General features: G+C 36.3%; 1 protein-coding gene across 1 annotated transcript in view; it reads right to left on the bottom strand.

Annotated features, from left to right (window-relative positions):
* CADPS2 (calcium dependent secretion activator 2) overlaps window positions 1-19709 on the bottom strand; it is a 539314-nt gene that overhangs the window by 240180 nt on the left and 279425 nt on the right. The window contains exon 8 of the mRNA XM_016213343.2: window positions 2099-2238. Coding sequence (XP_016068829.2) covers window positions 2099-2238 — 140 coding nt within the window. The remainder of the gene's footprint in view (window positions 1-2098; window positions 2239-19709) is intronic.

The raw sequence follows: 19709 nt of genomic DNA, 5'->3' as shown, positions 1-19709 counted from the left end.
TTCTACATCACAAATCAACTCTAGAACTGAAGTCACAGGTATTTTCTACTCTAGAATTCCTTCCTTTTACATGCATAAATTGCAGAGCTCCCTGAATGTCTGGAAATGCCTGTTAGCATCTATTAGCAATGGCAAATAACAACCAATGTAGCTGGGATCGGAATCATTCCTGATCTGAACCCAAGGTGAGATCTTGAGCTTTGTAGATTAAATTGAGAGACTAATGTATTCTCTTTGGTAATCCCCTCCACCTTGGGCAGATGTCAACTCCAGAGCCATTCTGGGGGTTCTAAGTTAGTCAAAGGGCACTGAGATATAAGTCAATTCTCCTTAAATACAAAGGAGTGATTTAAAAAGAAAAAGAAAAAAGAAAGAAAAACAAACACACACACACACACAAACAAAAATCAAGTCTTGGAAGGGGGCCGAGTTATCCTGCCTTCCTAGGATCATTCATTCTAAAGCAAGAAATTGCCAAGGATTAGAGGAGGGCTTCCTTTCCACAGAGGCCAAAGGTTGAAGAACTTGCCATATGCTTGACTTCATGTTCAATATTGGTTCTTAAGACCACCTGAAGGCTTCAGGGGTTCTTCACCATGGTACTGGCTATGCACAGATTAAGGCTATCTTGGTGTTATAACACACAAGTTTCCATTTCTTGTGCCATTCATTAAAGAAACTGAGTGAAAACCAGGGCAGATAGAACTGTAGTGCCTGGAAAATATCATGTTCCCTTATGTTTAACTTTAGATAGAATAGTCTCTACACATTTCTAATCACTTTAGAGAAGCAGTACTCAAACTCTCTAGTCTCAAAGTTGCTCCAAACTTGTCATTATCATCCACAACTCCTGCCCACGTACATGCTCTGTCATGTGAATGGAATGCCCTTCCTCCCTACTGCCCACCTGCTGAATTAATACTTCAGATTTCACCTCAAAAGTCAGCTGTCTTATGAGATTTTCCTAAGTCGTATGAAAATTTTCATGACTAACTCCAGCTGGAATCCTGCGTTATTTTCCCCAGTTCTCAGTCCTCCCTTACAACACTTATGACCCAGAGTTATAATTATTTGTACACAAGCTTGAATCCCTGACTAGCCAGTTCCTTTAGGCCTAGCATGGCATCTCACTGAGGTTGGTCCTGGTTTCAACAGAGTAAGTGCTCGATACAGGTCTGCTGCATAGTCAATGGTGAGCAGGTAGATGGTTGAATGAAAGAAATAATTCTAAACATTAAATCCCAGGAATTCCAATTGCGTTATGAGTTGAGTCACAGTTAGTCTTTACTTTGCATTACTACATTAAAGATGCCATAACATGGGCTACCCAAATCACTGTTCCCCTCAGTGAGACTAGTTCTGATCTGCAAACACTGCCCACCCATTTAAGAAAATTGGTAACACTCTTTCCTTAGTGGCTAACACCCCTATGCTGGGATTTGACTGTAGTGAGTCTTAAAATGTTAACTTGAAAAAGATCTGGGTTTTTAAAAAAATAATTTTACTGTATTCATGAGTTCAGACCTGTTACCTCCCAGCAACAAGAGAAAAAGAGCCTTGGCCGAGATTACTGTCCCATGGCAATCCCAGGAGACAGTCCATGCACTTCAGGCTTATGTGCCAGCATCAGTTTCCTCCAGCATTTAGTTTTTCAACCACAAAGTAGATGAACACTCACATCACGTCTATCAAAACTTATACAGCCTCCTGGGTTATATCCGAACCACTTTTTAGATATAACATATTATATGTAAGTTTAACTATTCCTGGGACCTGACTGCGAGGCTTGTTTCAACTATCGTTGTATCTTGAAAAATATTACTTAGACATTAACTCCAGATATCACTGTTATTTATCAATATAAGTGATCTGTAATAGCAATGCAATCAAGTACCAATATTCTGTTAGCATGCAAATAGTTATATTAACTAAATAACCATATATACTTAGCTATGAAGGAGCCTACAGGTTTAAAAAATTGAGGGGGAAACTCCATGTGAAAGCCTGATACACATGCTGTCTCAAAAATTGGCAAAAGTGATACACTGAAATGAAATCCAATAACTAAACAGAAAAACAGCTTCAAGTATACACTCACCCACTATGTTTCATATGTGGTGGTTTATCCATTCGCACAGCCAATTTGATTTTTAAGTCAGAATCCTGGCTATTTTTTGGAACTATCATTCGGTGAAACTCAGCTGACTTGGAGCTATTAGAAGTTGGGTACAATATCACCTATAGGAGACAAAAAAGAAAGCATTTCAGTGCAAATTACAAAGTGCCTAAGGATTGGAACTGAAATATTTTCTATACATTTTCCTGTTTGAAAAACAGGTGTCATGACAAAAGCTGCCTAATAAACCACCTCACTCTCACCACAGCAGATGGGTTTTCAAACACAGACTCATCTATTTTTTTGACAAAAATGTGTTTTCATATGACCACGTAACAAGCTTTCGTCCTGCCCTAGCCAGGTGGCTCAGTTGGTTGGAGTATCATCCATACACCAAAAGGTTATGGGTTTTCCCCGGTCAGAGAATGAATGGGAGGCTGTTGATTAATGTTTCTCTCTCTCTCCCCTCTTCTTTCTCTAAAAAAATCAATAAAAACATGTCCTTGGGTGAGGATTACAAACAAAACGAAATGAGTTTCCTTCCTGTGTCACTTCATAATGAATTAATAGCACAACCACTACAGCTGAATTGACAGTTGAAAAATATTTCATAGACACCTATAATTTCAAGAATACTCTAAACTCTTCAGGGCAAAGAAGTTCAGAAAGAAATATGCTTTGAAATTACAGACAGCATGCTTAAAAAGCAAAACCAATTATTTTAAGCAGCAAAAATACACCTCATGTTTTAATATTTTCACTGAGAAACAGTATTAAAGAAAATCAACTCAATTAGAGGTAGAAAAGACTGATCATAGCGCATTTTCTGCTCTAGGTCAGTACCAAAGAAGCATTTTCCACCCTGACTACATGTTTTCAAAACTATAAAGATGATGTTATAATGACTAAAACAAAGTAATTATTTTTAATAAAACTGCCAAATTACCAAGTGATTATTTCACAACACTCCAGCTCTACAAAGCCAATATAGGAAGGAAAAGCTTACTCTTCAGATGTTAGGTGCCAAATAGATTAAACAATGCATTTCCCCTTTTTAGTCAGTCATGACACTATTTAGACACATCCAATATCCAAGCTTGAATGGATATTTTTAAATGGGAATATTATCTTCTGAAGGAAAAAATAAAGATATGATGTGCAGTGCATTGTATTTTAAATAATTCTTATTTTAAACCAATGTGAGAAGTAAAAAATCTGAAATTTCTATGTAAATGGAAGAATTATAAGATGCTCAGGTATGCTAAAATGGTTTTAAGCACAACATGACAGTTGAATTTGACATGCTCTGCCAAAAAAAAAAAAAAATTCATTTTCATGTATAAGTGGAAATATTCACTGAGAAATCTTCAAGCAAGGCTCTTTTTCTCTCTAGGAAAGACAACATAGTCAAAAAACTTCTCAAACTATTCTCAACTTCCAAGTTGTTAAATGTATCTACTATTTTGAGACTTTTCTCAAGCCTGTTCTTAAAGCCACAGCCAAATTGAATCCAGTATATCAGTACACTTAAGCATATAAAGGCACATCCCAGAACAGATTAAATGACATTTGTGATGTTTTGAAAAATTATGATAATATTCTAGAATAAATTCTTTTTGACTGTTAAAATATCTGATGGAACATTTTACAGATTCCTTCTTAACAGTAAATGAAAATAAGTTGATAATTTTTGGCTCAAACCAATAGAAAAAGGGATATCACTATCAACTTAGAAGGTGATTTTAAAAACGATCGAAGACTAAGAGCTATATATCCTCTGTAGCTATAGCTGCTACTTGCCCAACAATTCTGTAAAGCTTTTCCTCTTTCTTTCTCCCTAAACCACTTGGAAAAAAAAAAGTATTTTGACATGAGCCGCCTACAGACTTTATTCCTTTGTAATTCTCCCTTCTGTGTTTATACAAGAGTTGGTTTTGTTCCAAACTCTGAAAGTCTTTTACAGGAAGGGAATATTTAAATTAAAACTTCTGACAATTTCTCATTCTCTAAGTGCCAATGATGGGTTAATTAAGTAAGGTCTCAAAATAACTAACTGCAGCTGAATCACAAATTAAGGCTCATCCCAGGATTGAATGCCATCATTTCTGCCACATTTCAGTTCTCTGATGGGTACTTCTAAATAAAGTCAGTGGAAGGATTTACTGCTTATCTCTGTTCAAATAAAAAAGCATTCGAGTGCTGACTATGTGGGGACACACAAAAATGAAAAAATATAAATGGCTCAGATCCCTCAAAGAGCTCATAGAATCTTATCAGAGCTAAGAGCTCAGGTAATATCTGGTAATAAATATCACTTCTTCCTATTGTCCTTCTATCCCTAGGGTATGCAGCAGTTTTCTGATTTCATTAGTCTCTAGGTTTAATCACCATCATTGATTTGCCTACTCTGTTCTATCACCTGTGTAGCTAATTCCTGTGTTAAATTTCCTCCATTTGAAAGACCTGGAATTGTCTCTATTTTTCTGGACAGTCTCTGACTGATAAAGTTGTGAACACTGGCTCATGTAACAAAAAGAGTCTCACCGATACGAATTATTTTTACATATTGTTTCTAAATCCATTGTTTCAAAAGAACTGTACTGGCAAAGAAACCCTGAACCCAGCCTTACAAGCGGCCTGTAAAATAGCTTTCATGTTCCTAAATGTTACAAGCAGAAAGTGGTCATACTCCTTTACATGACCTAGCCATGGATGATAATAGGTCAAGGAAGAGGCTCTTATTATAGGTAGCCCAAAGGGTGAGAGAGAATAAAGGACAAGGAGTTCTTTTCAGATGGTAAGGGTCCAATCAAGAGAACGTGAACAGTGCAGGGAGGGTGTCTTCATAGTACCTGCTGTGACACGATTTCACTGTTGTCACTGGACAGTTAGTTATTCCTATGTATTTCCCACTTTACCATTATTCAAATGGGAAACTTACCTGTCATTCTCCTGCCCCTGCTTCACTGCTGTGTATTGGATTGGTGCTGGGGTCGGTGTGGAGGGGAGATGAAGCAGTGGGCAGTTAACTTGAACTTCTGTGGGAAGGTCATGGAGCCGCAAAGAGCCCACAGCTGGACCTGATGGGGATGTTTGACTTTGGACTGGATGTAAGGAAAGAATAAGACTTTGAGTTGTTTCCCTTGAATTGAAACAAACATGTGTAGGGGGAAGGGTAACACAATTGTTGTTATCCTTGCTATAGGGATGAACCATGGCAGATCATCTGACTGTCTATCAGGATCCATGTGTCCACTAGTATAGAACTGCTGCTAGGAAGCACACAGTTAGTCAAGGACCGTATTTTCTAGCTCCTCTGGCATCTAAGTAGGGACATAGTTCCAGCTAATGGAATATGAAGAGAACTAATAAGTGTCATTTTGTGGAAAGATTATTAAGATATAGATAAGCTCTCTTCATTCCTCTGTATTAAACTACGAGCCAAAGGCAGAGAACTCCAATGCTCTAAGAAACAAGCAGGCCATAAAATGCAAAACCCGGGCCCTAAGTCACCATGTGAAGGAAACCTACCCATCTAGCAGGAACACTCACACTAATCTGTTATATAGGTATTATTGTTTTTAACTACAGAAATGATGTCACCTGTTTGTTACAGAATTTAGTAGTATCTTAACTAGTACATTAACATAGAGTTTTGTTTCATAAGTCTCCTACAAGTAAATAAGTGCTTGAAGAATTTTATTTCATGATAAACAGTTTTACTTCATAGGACTTAGTTCATGTTCAGAGAGATATGTCTGATGATGTCAATTGTATAATAATTAAAATATTTAACATATCAAATTTACTAAGGATTCTTCTGTATTCTAGGTCTGAATGTGAATTAAATTATATCTCTGTACAAGATAGTTAGCTTCTTATATTACTTAGCAAAGTAGTTCGTTTTTTTTTCAATCCTTTTATCTTAACCTTTCTATACACACTTAGTCTCCTTCTAGTTTATTTTTGTCAGCAACATTTTAAATGCCTTGTCACTTAGCATGACAGCACATTTTATGATTTCTTATCTTAGAGAGCCAATGTATCTTCTCATAATAAAATGTCAACATTACTTGTCATCTTTGCTAAAGGTGAAATGAAAAACATGAAATGGTTTTTTAGGCTTTGTTTAAAATTCTGTCAAATTTAATATACAGAGAGAAAAAACTTAAAAATGAAGTATAAATATTCATATATTCCTAATATTTAGAGTATATGGAGTTCAGAAAGATCTCTCTCTTAAAATGTACTTGTACAAGGCAGGCACCTCTCCACTGTTTCCCTTCTATTTAGATAAATTAATTAAAGCCAAGCCATGTACATTTGTGTATATATCAAATTAGTTGAACTTTGTGACCTATTAATACATGTCTTTCTAAATTTCTAAACTATTTCAACAAAGACCTGAAAAACTAAAAAACTAGGAGGAAAAATCTAGAATAACTGAGAGGAACTAGATAAGTTCTAGGGCTAGGTAAACTATTCACTACCTTTTCCAATAAACAGCCTAGACGAAGAAAAAAGACCACATGACCACAATAGGTGTATTATAGTCTTATAGCAAAATAATATCCATATTTGGTACAATTCTAGCTCAAAGGTGGGTAAAACCAGCAGTTCTTTAAGGAATCAGGACAGACTTTATATAGAAGAATTGCTGTTCATTTGGGAATCTAAAAGAACACATAAGATTTCCAAGGCCAAAGACATGGGAAAGGACTGAGAAATATATATATGAGGCCATGGCAACTGAACCACCTTAAGAAGGGCACCCTAGAAAAAGGCACACAATCCTGATGCTGACATTCTCACCATTGCCTTTGGTTCTCAAACCTTTCCTCCAAGTTAGACAGGCCAGCTCTTTCTTTGTTCCCTGGCTCTACCTTCAGTCAGTTTCCATTGTTTGCCTTGAAAAGAACTTGAACCAATACAAATGCTCATTATTACATTTTCTGCCATGAAAGAACACTGTGGAACATTACCTTTTAATGATTAGGAAAAGGAAAATACTCTATAACTGAGATCAGAGGCCAAGGAGGCAGAAGAAAAAACAGGAGGATGTGATACACTGCATTCAAGGTTGGGTGCATTTCAGGGAGTAGAAAAGAGCCAAATGGCAATCACGAGGCCAAGCACAATAATGATAGGAAGTTTGTATGTTATCCCATAACATCCAGTCAAAAGATGCTTTTAAGCCAAGAAATGACCATCAAATGTTCATACTTTTAAGTAGAGAATAATGCCCCTCTATTCAGCTATAGGAGTCCTAAGACTCAATGTGTGATCAGGCATTCTAACATCCAAGGAAGAGATGAACTGGCCTTAAAAATATATCTTTAAAATAGAGTAAGAAGGAACTAAAAATGTTATTAGCTGGAATCCTATTTGAATATGTGATTAAAAATCATTTTGCTGACCACTGGACATCCTTGAGACAGGGTATTTTAAGGAAATGCCCAAGGGAACATCTCTCCAGACAGGTACAGGTACTTCTATGAGAAAATTTTGATTCCATTTACATTTTCCTATATTTCTCATTCAACTAACAAGAGATTTTATAGTTTAGCAAAGATTCACAATGGCTATTCCTTGTGGACCTTTCATGTACCTTCTTGAAAGCTTAGGACCTTGACAGAGTATGTAGACTGACTAGATTTACTTCAGTAAATTTCAGTACATTTTTATTTAGCACATGATAATAACTAGCATATATTTTCTCCACTATCAGAGCCCCTATATTTTCAGTATGTGGAGAAGATGAGTTGGATGATTTTTCTGAGGATTCTACATCCTTTTCAGTAACATTTTCCAGTGTTTAATATACTTGAGGTTGCTCAAATTACTTCTCCTTTGATTTAATATCAACACTTCCTGTCCTTAGTTGAAACAAAGAACATCTGCTCACTCTCTAACACAATGCTCTTTTGTATACTGAGAGATTAGCAATAAGTCTTCTGTCAACCCTATTGTCAGTGGGCTAAATCCAGTTCCCTTTATTGTGAAAGCTAGGAAGAATCCTGGAATTTACAATACAAAATTGATCAAACTCCCAAGCCCTTACCAAATGTTTACTTGGCCTGAGTACACAGTACATTTTTTATAAGAAAGGTTCTTTTACAAAAAGAAAAAGAAACAGTAAAAAGGGAAAAAAAGGGAAAGTATTATCTTAATTATATACATTTTTCTGGCATTAGCTTATTAAAAAATAGAGATTAAAAGCTTTGTTACTTGTGTGATGTGGGTTGAGGAAAGGCCATGGAAAAGAAAAACCACGATGTATAAAATCATTACCAAATCTTTCTGACATGTCTACTTAAAAACGAACCATCATATGAGGGGATTTTTGGAATGCATTTAGCAGAGTATGCTACTTGAGGGCAGAAGCTATTCTGTGGTCACAGAGTAATTCATCTGTAACCCATAGGGCAATTTAAGCCAGTATCTTTAATTAAGCCATTTTTCACCAGGGTTCCCTTCATATTCTACAGTAGACACTAATCAAGTATTTGCTGGTTGCTTGGTTAGTTGGTTGACTAAATGAATGGATGGATGTTTAGAGAGTTAGAAATAAAAATTCAAGTGTAAAATTGTTCTTTCACTGAGGTAAAAAGAGAAGGCCTGCCAATTAAAATAACACCAAAATTTGATAACAGAAAATGACAGTAGTAAATTCCAGAATTCATACATCATTTATTTGCCAGTCTTTAAAAATTTATGAAACTCTCATCTTTCCATTTTTGGACTGTGACAAGTAGAATAGTCTCCCAAAGATGCGTATGTCCTAATTTCCAGAACCTATGAATATGTTACTTTACATGGCAAAGGGGAACTGAGGGAGCAGACATAATTAAGATTGCTAATTAGCTGACCTTAAAATGGAAAGATTATCCCAGATTGTCCAGGTGGGCCCAATCCAATCACAAGGCTCTTAGGTATTGAAAAGGAAGGCAGAAGGTGAGTGCTGCAGTGATATGTGAGAAGTACTGAACCCTACATTGCTAGCTTTGGAAATAGAAGGGGGCCATGAGCCAAGGAATACTGGCAGCCTTTAGAAGCTGGAAAAGGTAAAAATTGTATTTTCTCTTAGATCCTCCAGAAAGGAACACAAGCCTGCCAACTCCTTGATTTTAGACCACTGAGATTAATTTTGGACTTCTGATCTCTACAACTGTAAGATAATAAATTTGTGTCATTTTAAGCCACTAGTTTTTGGTAAAATTTGTTAAAGCTCAATAGGAAACTAATACAAGGACAATAAAAGCTAGAATTCATCATAAAAGAACACTAAAGGCTGAGATTTGATAATAAAAAACACTATATTTACCTTTCAAATATTTCCACTAAGTGTGTAATTCAAAGATAATTTTACAACTAAATTTCTATCACTAGCTTTGTCTGATTACTTTAACGAGACATTTTGTGTGTATGTGTGAGATTATTTCTCTTACAATCCTGAAGCATTCTGCTTGTATCAAATCTTTTGGAAAAAAGTTTTGCTCACTTTAAGTTTTTCTTTCATTTAGTTAAACAAAGTTTTTATTTTCCTTATCGTGAATCAAAAATTATTTTAAATGGATGAACAATGAGGCTCATTATTTTGGTTACTAGGACAAAAACAATCATGCATATATTTCTAACAAATTTCAAGTTCCGTATGCTCAAATGATCAAGGATTATTTCTTCTATGTCAAAATCTTCCTTTGAAGATTTTGAAAGATACAGTCAGGTTTGTCACTGTGTTTTTTCATGACTCAATTAAAGATACTGGCCTTTATTTATCTTCATACATCAGTTTTATTGCTTGTAAGGTATCAATTTCATACTTCTCCTTGGATGCAGCACATATTCCATCACAGCTATATCTGTATTTTCTAAGACTTATCTAGACAGGAAAGCATCTTTACTATTCTTGATAGATTCCCCTCAGCCATAAATTATGAATAGCAGTAACCTTTATATTTCCTTACCAAGACAGTTTCTATTTGCGGACACTGCATGACTAACTTTATCATGTTTCTCCTTAAGAAACTTTCAATTGAGTGTCTTAGAGTGCTTTGTAAAACTTAATTTTCAAATCACCCTTAAAAATAGGCATTACTGTTGTTATGTAAATAACTTGACCCTGAAGTTATAGGAATACCTAAGAAAATTACTTTACAATAACAATAAACACTTTCAATTTCACATCCTCTCCCTAATCTAACACATTTTTCCGTTAGTTGTTTCACAAACATTGCGATAAATAAATTGGCATTGTTTTTACTCTTTGGTCATTAAGTACCATAAGAATTCTGTCTATCTGTATTATATGATGGTAGGATGGAAAGGAGAGAGCTACAGATAGTATTTTACACTTAAATAACTTCAGCTGCATCCTGAAACTGAAGAGTGAGAACTATCAACTGTATAGCAAAATGTTTTGTGATTGACTAAGTTACAGAGAAGTATTGTTATTTATATTAAAAACCAACTACCATCCTGAAGAATGAAAGTGAATTCTTATTCTTTATTTGAATACAAAATATGTATAGGGGTGTACCTATTCTCTCTGACTGGTGTGTCAGGCTTCTTAGGCTATATTCCTAGCAGTGGGATCACTGGGTCAAATGGCAGCTCCATTTTTAATTTTTTAAGGAAACTCCCCACACTTTTCCATAGTGGTTGTACCCATCTGCATTCCCAAAAGCAATATACTAGGGTTCCTTTTTCTCCACATCCTGGCCAGCACCTGCTGCTTATTGATTTATGGATGGTAGCCATTCTGGCAAGTGTTTTAATTTACATCTGTCATTTTAATTTGCATCTCTCTAATAATTATTGACGAGCACTTTTTCATATGTCTTTTGGTCATTTGTATGTCCATTTTGGAGAAGTGTCTATTAAGGTCCTCTGCCCATCCGTTATTTACAATAGCTAAGATCTGGAAACAGCCCAAGTGCTCATCAGTAGATGAATGGATTAAAAAGCTGTGGTACATTTACACAATGGAATATTATGCAGCTGTAAACAAAAGTGGATACCTTACCCTTTGAGGCAGCATGAAGGGACCTGGAAAGTACTATGCTAAATGAAATAAGCCAGTCAGAGAAAGGTAAGTATCACATGACCTCACTTATATGTGGAATCTAATGAAGAAAATAAACTGATGAACAAAACAGATCCAGAGACATGGAAACATGCAACAGACTGGCATATTCCAGATGGGGGCAGGGGGACAGGAAAAGATTAATCAAATAACTTACATGCATATATGCATATCCCATGGACTATCAATTGTGCAGGGAAGGCCTGGAAAGGGGGCAAGAACCTGGTGAAGGGGCTCAACAGGGATAAAAGGGGACATCTGTAATACTTTAAATGAAAGAACTATAAGATTTAAAAAGAGGAAAGAAATCTATTCAAGGTCTAATAATCACAACCTAACAATTTGCCAAAATGATGAGACTTAGGAAAACCTTCCCAATTTGCAATTCTATATGTATGCGAACTAGTCAGTAGTCTTTTAAATAATGAAAAAGGAAGGCAGAAAGAAGAGTATGAGGTTGAGGAATCTTGGTGATACATTTCACATGCTCCAAAGAATTGAATGAATTCAGAAAAATATGTGATAAATGGAAGAGTGGTGGGGAATATAGGTCAGGGCAAAGAAAGAGGGGTTAAGCTATTTGTTCATGCCCTCATAGCTACTGCAGCAGAGCCAAAATAAGAGTCAATGTCTTCTAGAAGCAGGTTTCAAGCTTTTTAGTTTGTGATACTTAACAAGCAACTAATTAGAATCTTGTACTTTTGACTTAAGGACTTTATTTATGACACATAGATCACATACAATAAAAACTAGCAGAGAATAAAAGTACTTAGCTTTTTGGAACAAGTGCTAAAGGCAATAAAGGTTGATATTCTTTTTTATTAAATTTACTGGGATGACTTTGGCTGAAAAAATTATATACATTTCTGGTGTACAATTCTAGAATATATAATCTGTATACTGCATTGTATGCTCACCACCAAAAGTCTACTCTCTTCTCGTCACCATATATCTGACCCCCTTAATTGTCTTCATCTTCTTCAAACCCTCCTTCCCTTCCGGTAGCCACCGTATTGTTGTCTATATATATTCTTAAGTGGCGTTGGAGAGCTCCAAGATGTACAGGACATCTTTTCTTAGTGCATAACTGAAAGAACAGAACAGTAACAGACTTCAGAATGTTCCAATGTGCTTTTTCTGTGTATTATAAGAAAGAGGTGGGCCGAACATACTACAACCTCACTCTGGCTGTAGGATGCAAACCACAGATCATTCCACAATTGTGTTCCAGTGTATCACTCGACTAGTGAGAGGAGGTGGGCAAAGAAAAGTGACTTGTTCTACTCTCTTATAACTCTGAGTAGATGAAATAAAACTAAATCAGACAAACATCAGAAGACTAATTCATTAGTTCATTCATGCTGCCAACATTAATTTGACATGTATTGTAGGTCAGAAACTGTTAAACAGATGTTGATGCTGAAATAACATGTCCTAGGCCTTATCTTCAGTGGGAAAGGAAGATATAAATATTATAAAGTTCTTACACTATACATGATGTGTTATAAATCACTTGAAGTAGACTGTGATGTGTTAAAGCAACACAAAATAACACAATTATCAATAATAAGGCAACAAAGAACAAAATAAAACCATAAACATATTCAATTTGTCTAAAAGAAAAAAAGAGAAAAGGGAATAAAGAACATATGACACAGAGAAAAAGCAATTAGCTAGACAACAGATTTAAACCTAACCATATCAATAAATATAGTTTAAATATTCTGATTAAAAGGCAGACATAGTCAGATTGAATAAAAAATAAAGAGGCAATTATATGTTGCTTCAACAGAGATATTTTAGGAGATTCCAACATGGCAGCAGATTAGGTGGGAGCTACACTGACCCTCTCCTAGGACCAAACTGGAATTACAAATAAAATATAGAAATTTCATTACTTTCAACAATAAAGATAAATTTACACACCCCCACACACATATATATATAATTCATCCTGAATAACCAACTGAAGACCAGCTGGAGTGCACCCTCATAACTAAAGACCTGAAGTGGAGGCTGCATAGAGACTAGTAGGAAATGTAGAGGCACAAGAGGGCTGGCAGGGCTCCCACAGGCAGCAGGTGAAGTTCTGGAGGGATATCTCGGCTGTGGGGGGTTACCCCTGAGAAGTTTGCAGTCTAAACTGGGCTCCCCATCCCAGAGCACCAGAACTGGGAAAGGTAGCGACATAATATCTGGCTGAGAAAAGTAGCAGGATTTCTGTCCACCAGACAGAGACAGTTAAAATGCAGGCACCCTCTTAAGGGTCCAACTAACAAAAGTTCATTTGTAGCCACTCACCTTAGGCTTCAGCAGAGGGAAGGCAGAGTGGACTAGAGCTGTGTGAAGACAGTCTGGGGTTGGTGGCTCAGGGGAGAGAGCTGAGAGAAACCCTGTGCTAAGGCATTTCCCCCATACTGCAAAAGCAGACCTTTCCCATTCCATGCATTAGCCTGGGGGGAAGCAACAGTCGCACCTGTTGGAATCCATCTCACCCCACCCAGTGGAGTTTATGCCCTGCTGAGGACTACAGCAGAAGTTCATTAAGTGACTGAGATTAACAGATAATCTGTAGGCAGAGGTGGATCCCTGGCTACTTTGAGTCTTTGCCTGACCTGCTTCTGGGCCCACAGAGCTTAATGTGCGGCTTAGTCCTTTGCACATGCACCCAGGCCCACAGAGGGAGCCACAATCTTTGGATGGCTGATAGCTCCAAACAGGTTGCTCAGGGCCAATCACAGAGTGTGTCTGACATTGGTCTGCACCAGAGACCCCTCAGAGAGGCCCAGAACCAATAAACCCAGTGGTCAGCTTCAGACAACAACAGAGTAGGATCCAAAAAGCTTCACAAGCAGCATATCCAAAGGGAGATATTGACAGGCACCAAACCCTGCTGAGGTGAATTCTGGTTTGTGTGATCAGCACCTGCACAGCAGCCTGCATGCTGTGTTGGGGGCTGAGCCTTACTGTCAGCCAATGAGAGTGTTGAGCCCATGCAAGAATGGGCCAAGAGCAATCAAGACTCAATTACAACAGGAGAGCCCACACAACATACACAAGGGACTGCACCAGTGGGTCCCACATGTCACTTACTATATAAGGCTGCCATACCAAGACAGAGAGTCATAGCAGATCTACTTAATACATAGAAACAAAGAGAAATGGTCAGCCAAAACAGAGAGACAAAGAAAAAGGCCCCAAATGAAGGAACAAGAGAATTCTCCAGAAGAGCTAAATGAAATAGAGGTAAACAGTTTATCAGACATAGAGTTCAGAGTAATGATTATAAGGATCTCAATAGCATGAAAAATAATATAGAAATCATAAAAAAGGACCAGTCAGAAATGAAAAATGCCATTTATGAAATAAAGAGTACACTAGAAGGCATAAACAGCAGGCTCAATGAAGCAGAGGATTGAATTAGTGATTTGGAAGACAAGGTAGAAAAAAACCACCAATCAGAGTAGCAAAGAGAAAAAAGACTTAAAAAAATGAGGACAGTATAAGGGACCTTTGGGACAGCATGAAGTGTAACAACATCCATGTGACAGGGGTACCAGAAGGAAGAGAGAGAGAGAAAGGGACTGAGAACCTATTTGAAGAAATAATGTGTGAAAAATTCCCTAACCTGGTGAAGGAAAAAGGCATACAAGTCCAGGAAGCAAAGAGAGTCCCAAACAAAAGGAACCCAAATAGGCCCACACCAAGATACATCATAACTAAAACACCAAAAGTTAAAGACAAAGAGAGAAACTTAAAAGTTACATGAGAAAGGCAGTCAGTTACCTAAAAGGGAGCTCCCCATAAGACTATCAGCTGATTTCTCAACAGAAACATTTCAAGCCAGAGGAATTGGCATGAAATATTTAAAGTGATGAAAAACAAGGACCTACACCAAGGCTACTTTATCCATCAAGGCTATCATTTAAAACTGAAGGAGAAATAAAGGGCTTTCCAGACAAGAAAAAGCTAAGGAAGTTCATTAGCACCACACCAGTATTACAAGAAATGTTAAAGGGCTTGCTTTGAGAAGTGGAAGAAGAAGAAAACAAACAAAAAATAAAATACCAGAGGAATATAGTTAAAAAAATAAAGTGGCAATAAATACACACATCTCAATAATCACTTTAAATGTATATGGCTTAAATGATCCAACAAAAATACATGAGGTACCTGAATAGATAAGAAGACAAAACCCACGTATACGCTGTCTTCAGGAGGCCCACCTCAGAATGAAAGATACACACAGACTAAAAGTAAAGGGATGGAAAAAGATATTTCATGCAACTGGAAAGGGGGGAAAAAAAGCTGGGGTAGAAATATTTATATCTGACAAAATAGACTTTAAAATCAAGGATATAGTAGGAGACAAAGAAGGACACAACATAATGATAAAGGGATCAATCCAACAAGAGGATATAACCCTTGTAAATATTTATGCACCCATCTAAATATGTAAAGCAAATCTTGATAGACATAAAGGGAGAGATTGACAGTAATACAGTTATAGTAGGGGATTTTAACTCTCCCATTGAAATCAATGAATAGATCTTCCAGACAGAAAATCAATAAAGAAATGGCAGCCTTAAATGACACACTAGATCAATAGATTTAATTAATATCTTCATAGCATTCTACTCCAAGGCAACAGAATATACATTCTTTTCAAGCACACATGGGACATTCTCTAGGATAGATCACATGTTAGGATACAAAACAAATCTCAATAAATTTAAAAAGACTGAAATCATATCAAGCATCTTCTCTGATCATAATTCTATGAAACTTGAAATCAATCACAAGAAGAAAAAACACACAAAAACATGGATGCTAAGTAACATGTTACTAAACAATGAATGTACTAACAATGAGATCAAGGAAGAAATCAAAAGAAACCTTGAAACAGATGAAAATGAGAACACAACAACCCCAAGTCTGTGGGACACAGGGAAAACAGTCCTAAGCGGGAAATTCATGCCATTACAGGCTTATCTCAACAAACAAGAAAAAGCTCAATAAACAATTTAACTTTACATTTAAAGGGACTTGAAAAAAAGAACAACAAAGCAAGCCCAGAGTGAGTAGGAGGAAGGAGCTGATTTTTTGAAAAGATGTACAAGATTGACAAACATTCAACCAGACTCTTCAAGAAAAAAAGAGAGAGGACACAAATAAAATCTGAAATGAAAGAGGAGAAGTAACATCAGACACCAAAGAAATAAGAAGGACTGTAGGAAAATATTACAAATATCTACATGCCAAAAAATTGGACAATCTGGAAAAAATGCATACATTCCTAGAAACATACAACCTTCCAAAATTAAATCAGGAAGAATCAAAGAATCTGAATAGACAGATTATAACTAGTGAAATAGAAGTAGTAATAAAAAAACTCCCCACAAACAAAAGCCCAGGACCAGATGGCTTTATGGGTGAATTTTACCAAATATTGAAAGAAGAACTAACACCTATCCTTCAAAAAATTCAAAAGGACAAGAAGACTCCCAAACTTACTTTATGAGGCAAGCATTATCCTAATTTCAAAACCAGATAAAAACATGACAAAGAAAGAAAATTATAGACCAATAAAAGTAATGAATGTAGATGCTAAAATCCTCAACAAAATATTATCAAACTGAATCCTGCAATACATTAAAAAGATCACACACCATGATCAAGTGGAACTTATTCCAGGGATGCAAGGTTGGTACATTATCTACAAAATAATAAATGCGATAAACCACATAAACAAATTGAAAGATAAAAACCACATGATCATATCAATAGATGGAGAAAAAATACTTGAAAAAATCAAGCACCCATTTATGATGAAAACTCTCAGCAACATGGGAATAGAGGGAACATACCTCAACATAATAAAGGCCATATATGACAAACCCACAGCCAACATCATACTCAATGGGCAAAAACTAAAAGCGTTACCCTTAAGAACAGGAACAAGATGGGGACGTCTGCTTTCACTACTCTTTTTTAAAAAAAATATATTTTTATTGATTTCAGAGAGAGGAAGGGAGAGGGAGAGAGAGATAAAAACATCAATGTTGAGAGACAGTCACTGATCGGCTGCCTCCTGTGTGTCCTCTACTGGGGATTGAGCTGGTAATCTGGGCATGTGTCCTGACCAGGAATTGAACCAGGATCTCCTGGATCATAGGTTGATGCTCAACCGCTGAGCCACACCAGCTGAGCTGCTTTCACCACTCTTACGCAACATAGTACTGGAAGTCTTAGCCACAAAGATCATATAAGGACTAAAAGGCATACAAATCAGAAAGGAAGTAGAACTGACATTATTTGCTGATGACATGATGTTGTATGTAGAGAACCTTAAAGATTGCACCAAAAAACTACTAGAGCCCGACTCATGTGGCTCAGTGGTTGAGCATCGACCTATGCTCCAGGCAGTCCCAGTTCGATTCCTGGTCAGTGACATGACCAGACTGTGGGCTCAATCCCCAGCAGGGGGCGTGCAGGGGGCAGTCAACTGATGTTGATGTCGACGTTTCTATCTCTCTCCCTCTCCATTCCTCTCTCTAAAAATCAATAAAACATATATTTTTTAAAAACTACTAGAAATAATAAATTCAGTAAAGTAGCAGGATACAAATTAAATATCCAGAAATCAGTTGCATTTTTATACACCAATGATTAACTATCAGAAAGGGAAACTAAAAAACCAATACCATTCATAATTACTTCAAAAAGAGTAAAATGCCTAGGAATAATTTTAACCAAAGCTGTAAAAGAACTGTACTTGGAAAATTATAAGACACTGAAGAAAGAAATTGAGGAAGATACAAATATATGGAAACATATTTCATGTTCATAGATAGGAAGAATTAATCATTAAAATGTCCATACTTCCCAAAGCAAGCTACAGATTCAATGCAATTCCTATGAAGATACCAATGGAATATTTCACAGAACTAGAACAAATGTTTCAGAAATTTGTATGGAACCACAAAAGACCCTGAATAGCAACAACAATCTTGAGAAAGAAAAACAAAATTGGATCACCCTACCTGATATCAAACTATATTACAAAGCCATAGTAATCAAAACAGCATGATATTGACATAAAAACAGACATATAGATCAATGGAACAGAATAGAGAGCCCAGAAATAAATCCATGCCTTTATGGTCAATTAATATTTGACCAGAGAGGCAAAAAAAAATACAATGGACTAAAGATAGTCTATTCACAAATTGGACTTCAAAATTAAAAACTTCTGCTCTTTGAAATACACTGTTAAGAAAATGAAAAAAACAAACTGAAGGCTCGGAGAACAATATTTAAAAAGCATACATCTGGTAAAGGATATGTAAGCAATATATTATGATCCTTCAAATCTCAAGAGTAAGGAAAAATTGGGGAAAACATTTGAACAGATTCTTCACCAAAGAAGATGTACAGGTGACAAATTAGCATGCAAAAAGATGTTCAAAATTACCAGTACCAGTTGATAGAGAAGTAAAACCATAATGAAATAATATAACACCCCTATAAGAAATAAGGGATTAATTAGTAGAGTAAATAAGTCTAATATTTGTTCTATCTATTATTCTGAGGAAACTGAAATGTCAACTTCCACTGTACTCACCCACATGGACCCACTGGGAAGGATGCCTATTTACAACTCTTAGTGGTGAGAAAGGAAGACGATGCTTAATGCTTTCCTCTACCTCTACAGTGAGGGTGGCGGCCAACTCTCTCTGAGGAACTGATGCTGGTTACCAAGCTCTCCTTTCCTTCCAAGTCAGACTTAGAATGATAAGTAGCCTCTTCTAGCACTTCACGGCACGTTATTAATGAGCCAGACATAATTAATTGCCACTAGAAAAAAATATTTCAAAAGAATTTGCACCATATATGAATTATCTCTGGCCCTTCACCTGTCTGTAGTCTTGCTTCTTGTCACTGATGTCGCTTCTGAGATATGACAACAAACTCTTGTCAGAAATGTCTCCATGGAAGGATGAGAGGAGGGAGACCTTTTCTGTGATTTTTAGTTTCAGAAAAGCTATACTACTTGCTAGAATTACAAAAATAAAAGTCTACTGAGTTATGGTGAACTGAATGAGACATATATGAAATGCAAATGAGTTTCCATTCTATTTTGCAGCAAATGATATTAATTTACTGGCTAAAGTGGCAGTCATCTAGTGCTGGCTATTTCAATGAAATCTGATATTAAATTTTGCTTTAACATTGAAGAAAAATACCTATGATTTCACCAGCAGCCTCTCTAATGCTTTTTGTGATTCATATGTAGATGAATCACATTCATATAATGCTGGAAACATTTTATTAAATCGTCAAATATAAATTTTGTCTGTTTAAGTGAGGGAAAGACCTAGATAATTTTTATAAATGTAACTGTATCCTATTTGTGAAAAATTAGGGTGGTTAATTATTCAATAAAATATCTATTACTTTGTATGTTGAAATTAGAAGTTCTATGATGACTGCCTATGTAAACAGGCA

This window comes from Miniopterus natalensis, chromosome 10, assembly GCF_054644295.1.
Source record: "Miniopterus natalensis isolate mMinNat1 chromosome 10, mMinNat1.hap1, whole genome shotgun sequence".
Classification (NCBI taxonomy): domain Eukaryota; kingdom Metazoa; phylum Chordata; class Mammalia; order Chiroptera; family Miniopteridae; genus Miniopterus; species Miniopterus natalensis.
The sequence above is the reverse complement of the archived record's forward strand: the minus strand, read 5'-3'. Positions and strand labels throughout refer to the sequence as shown.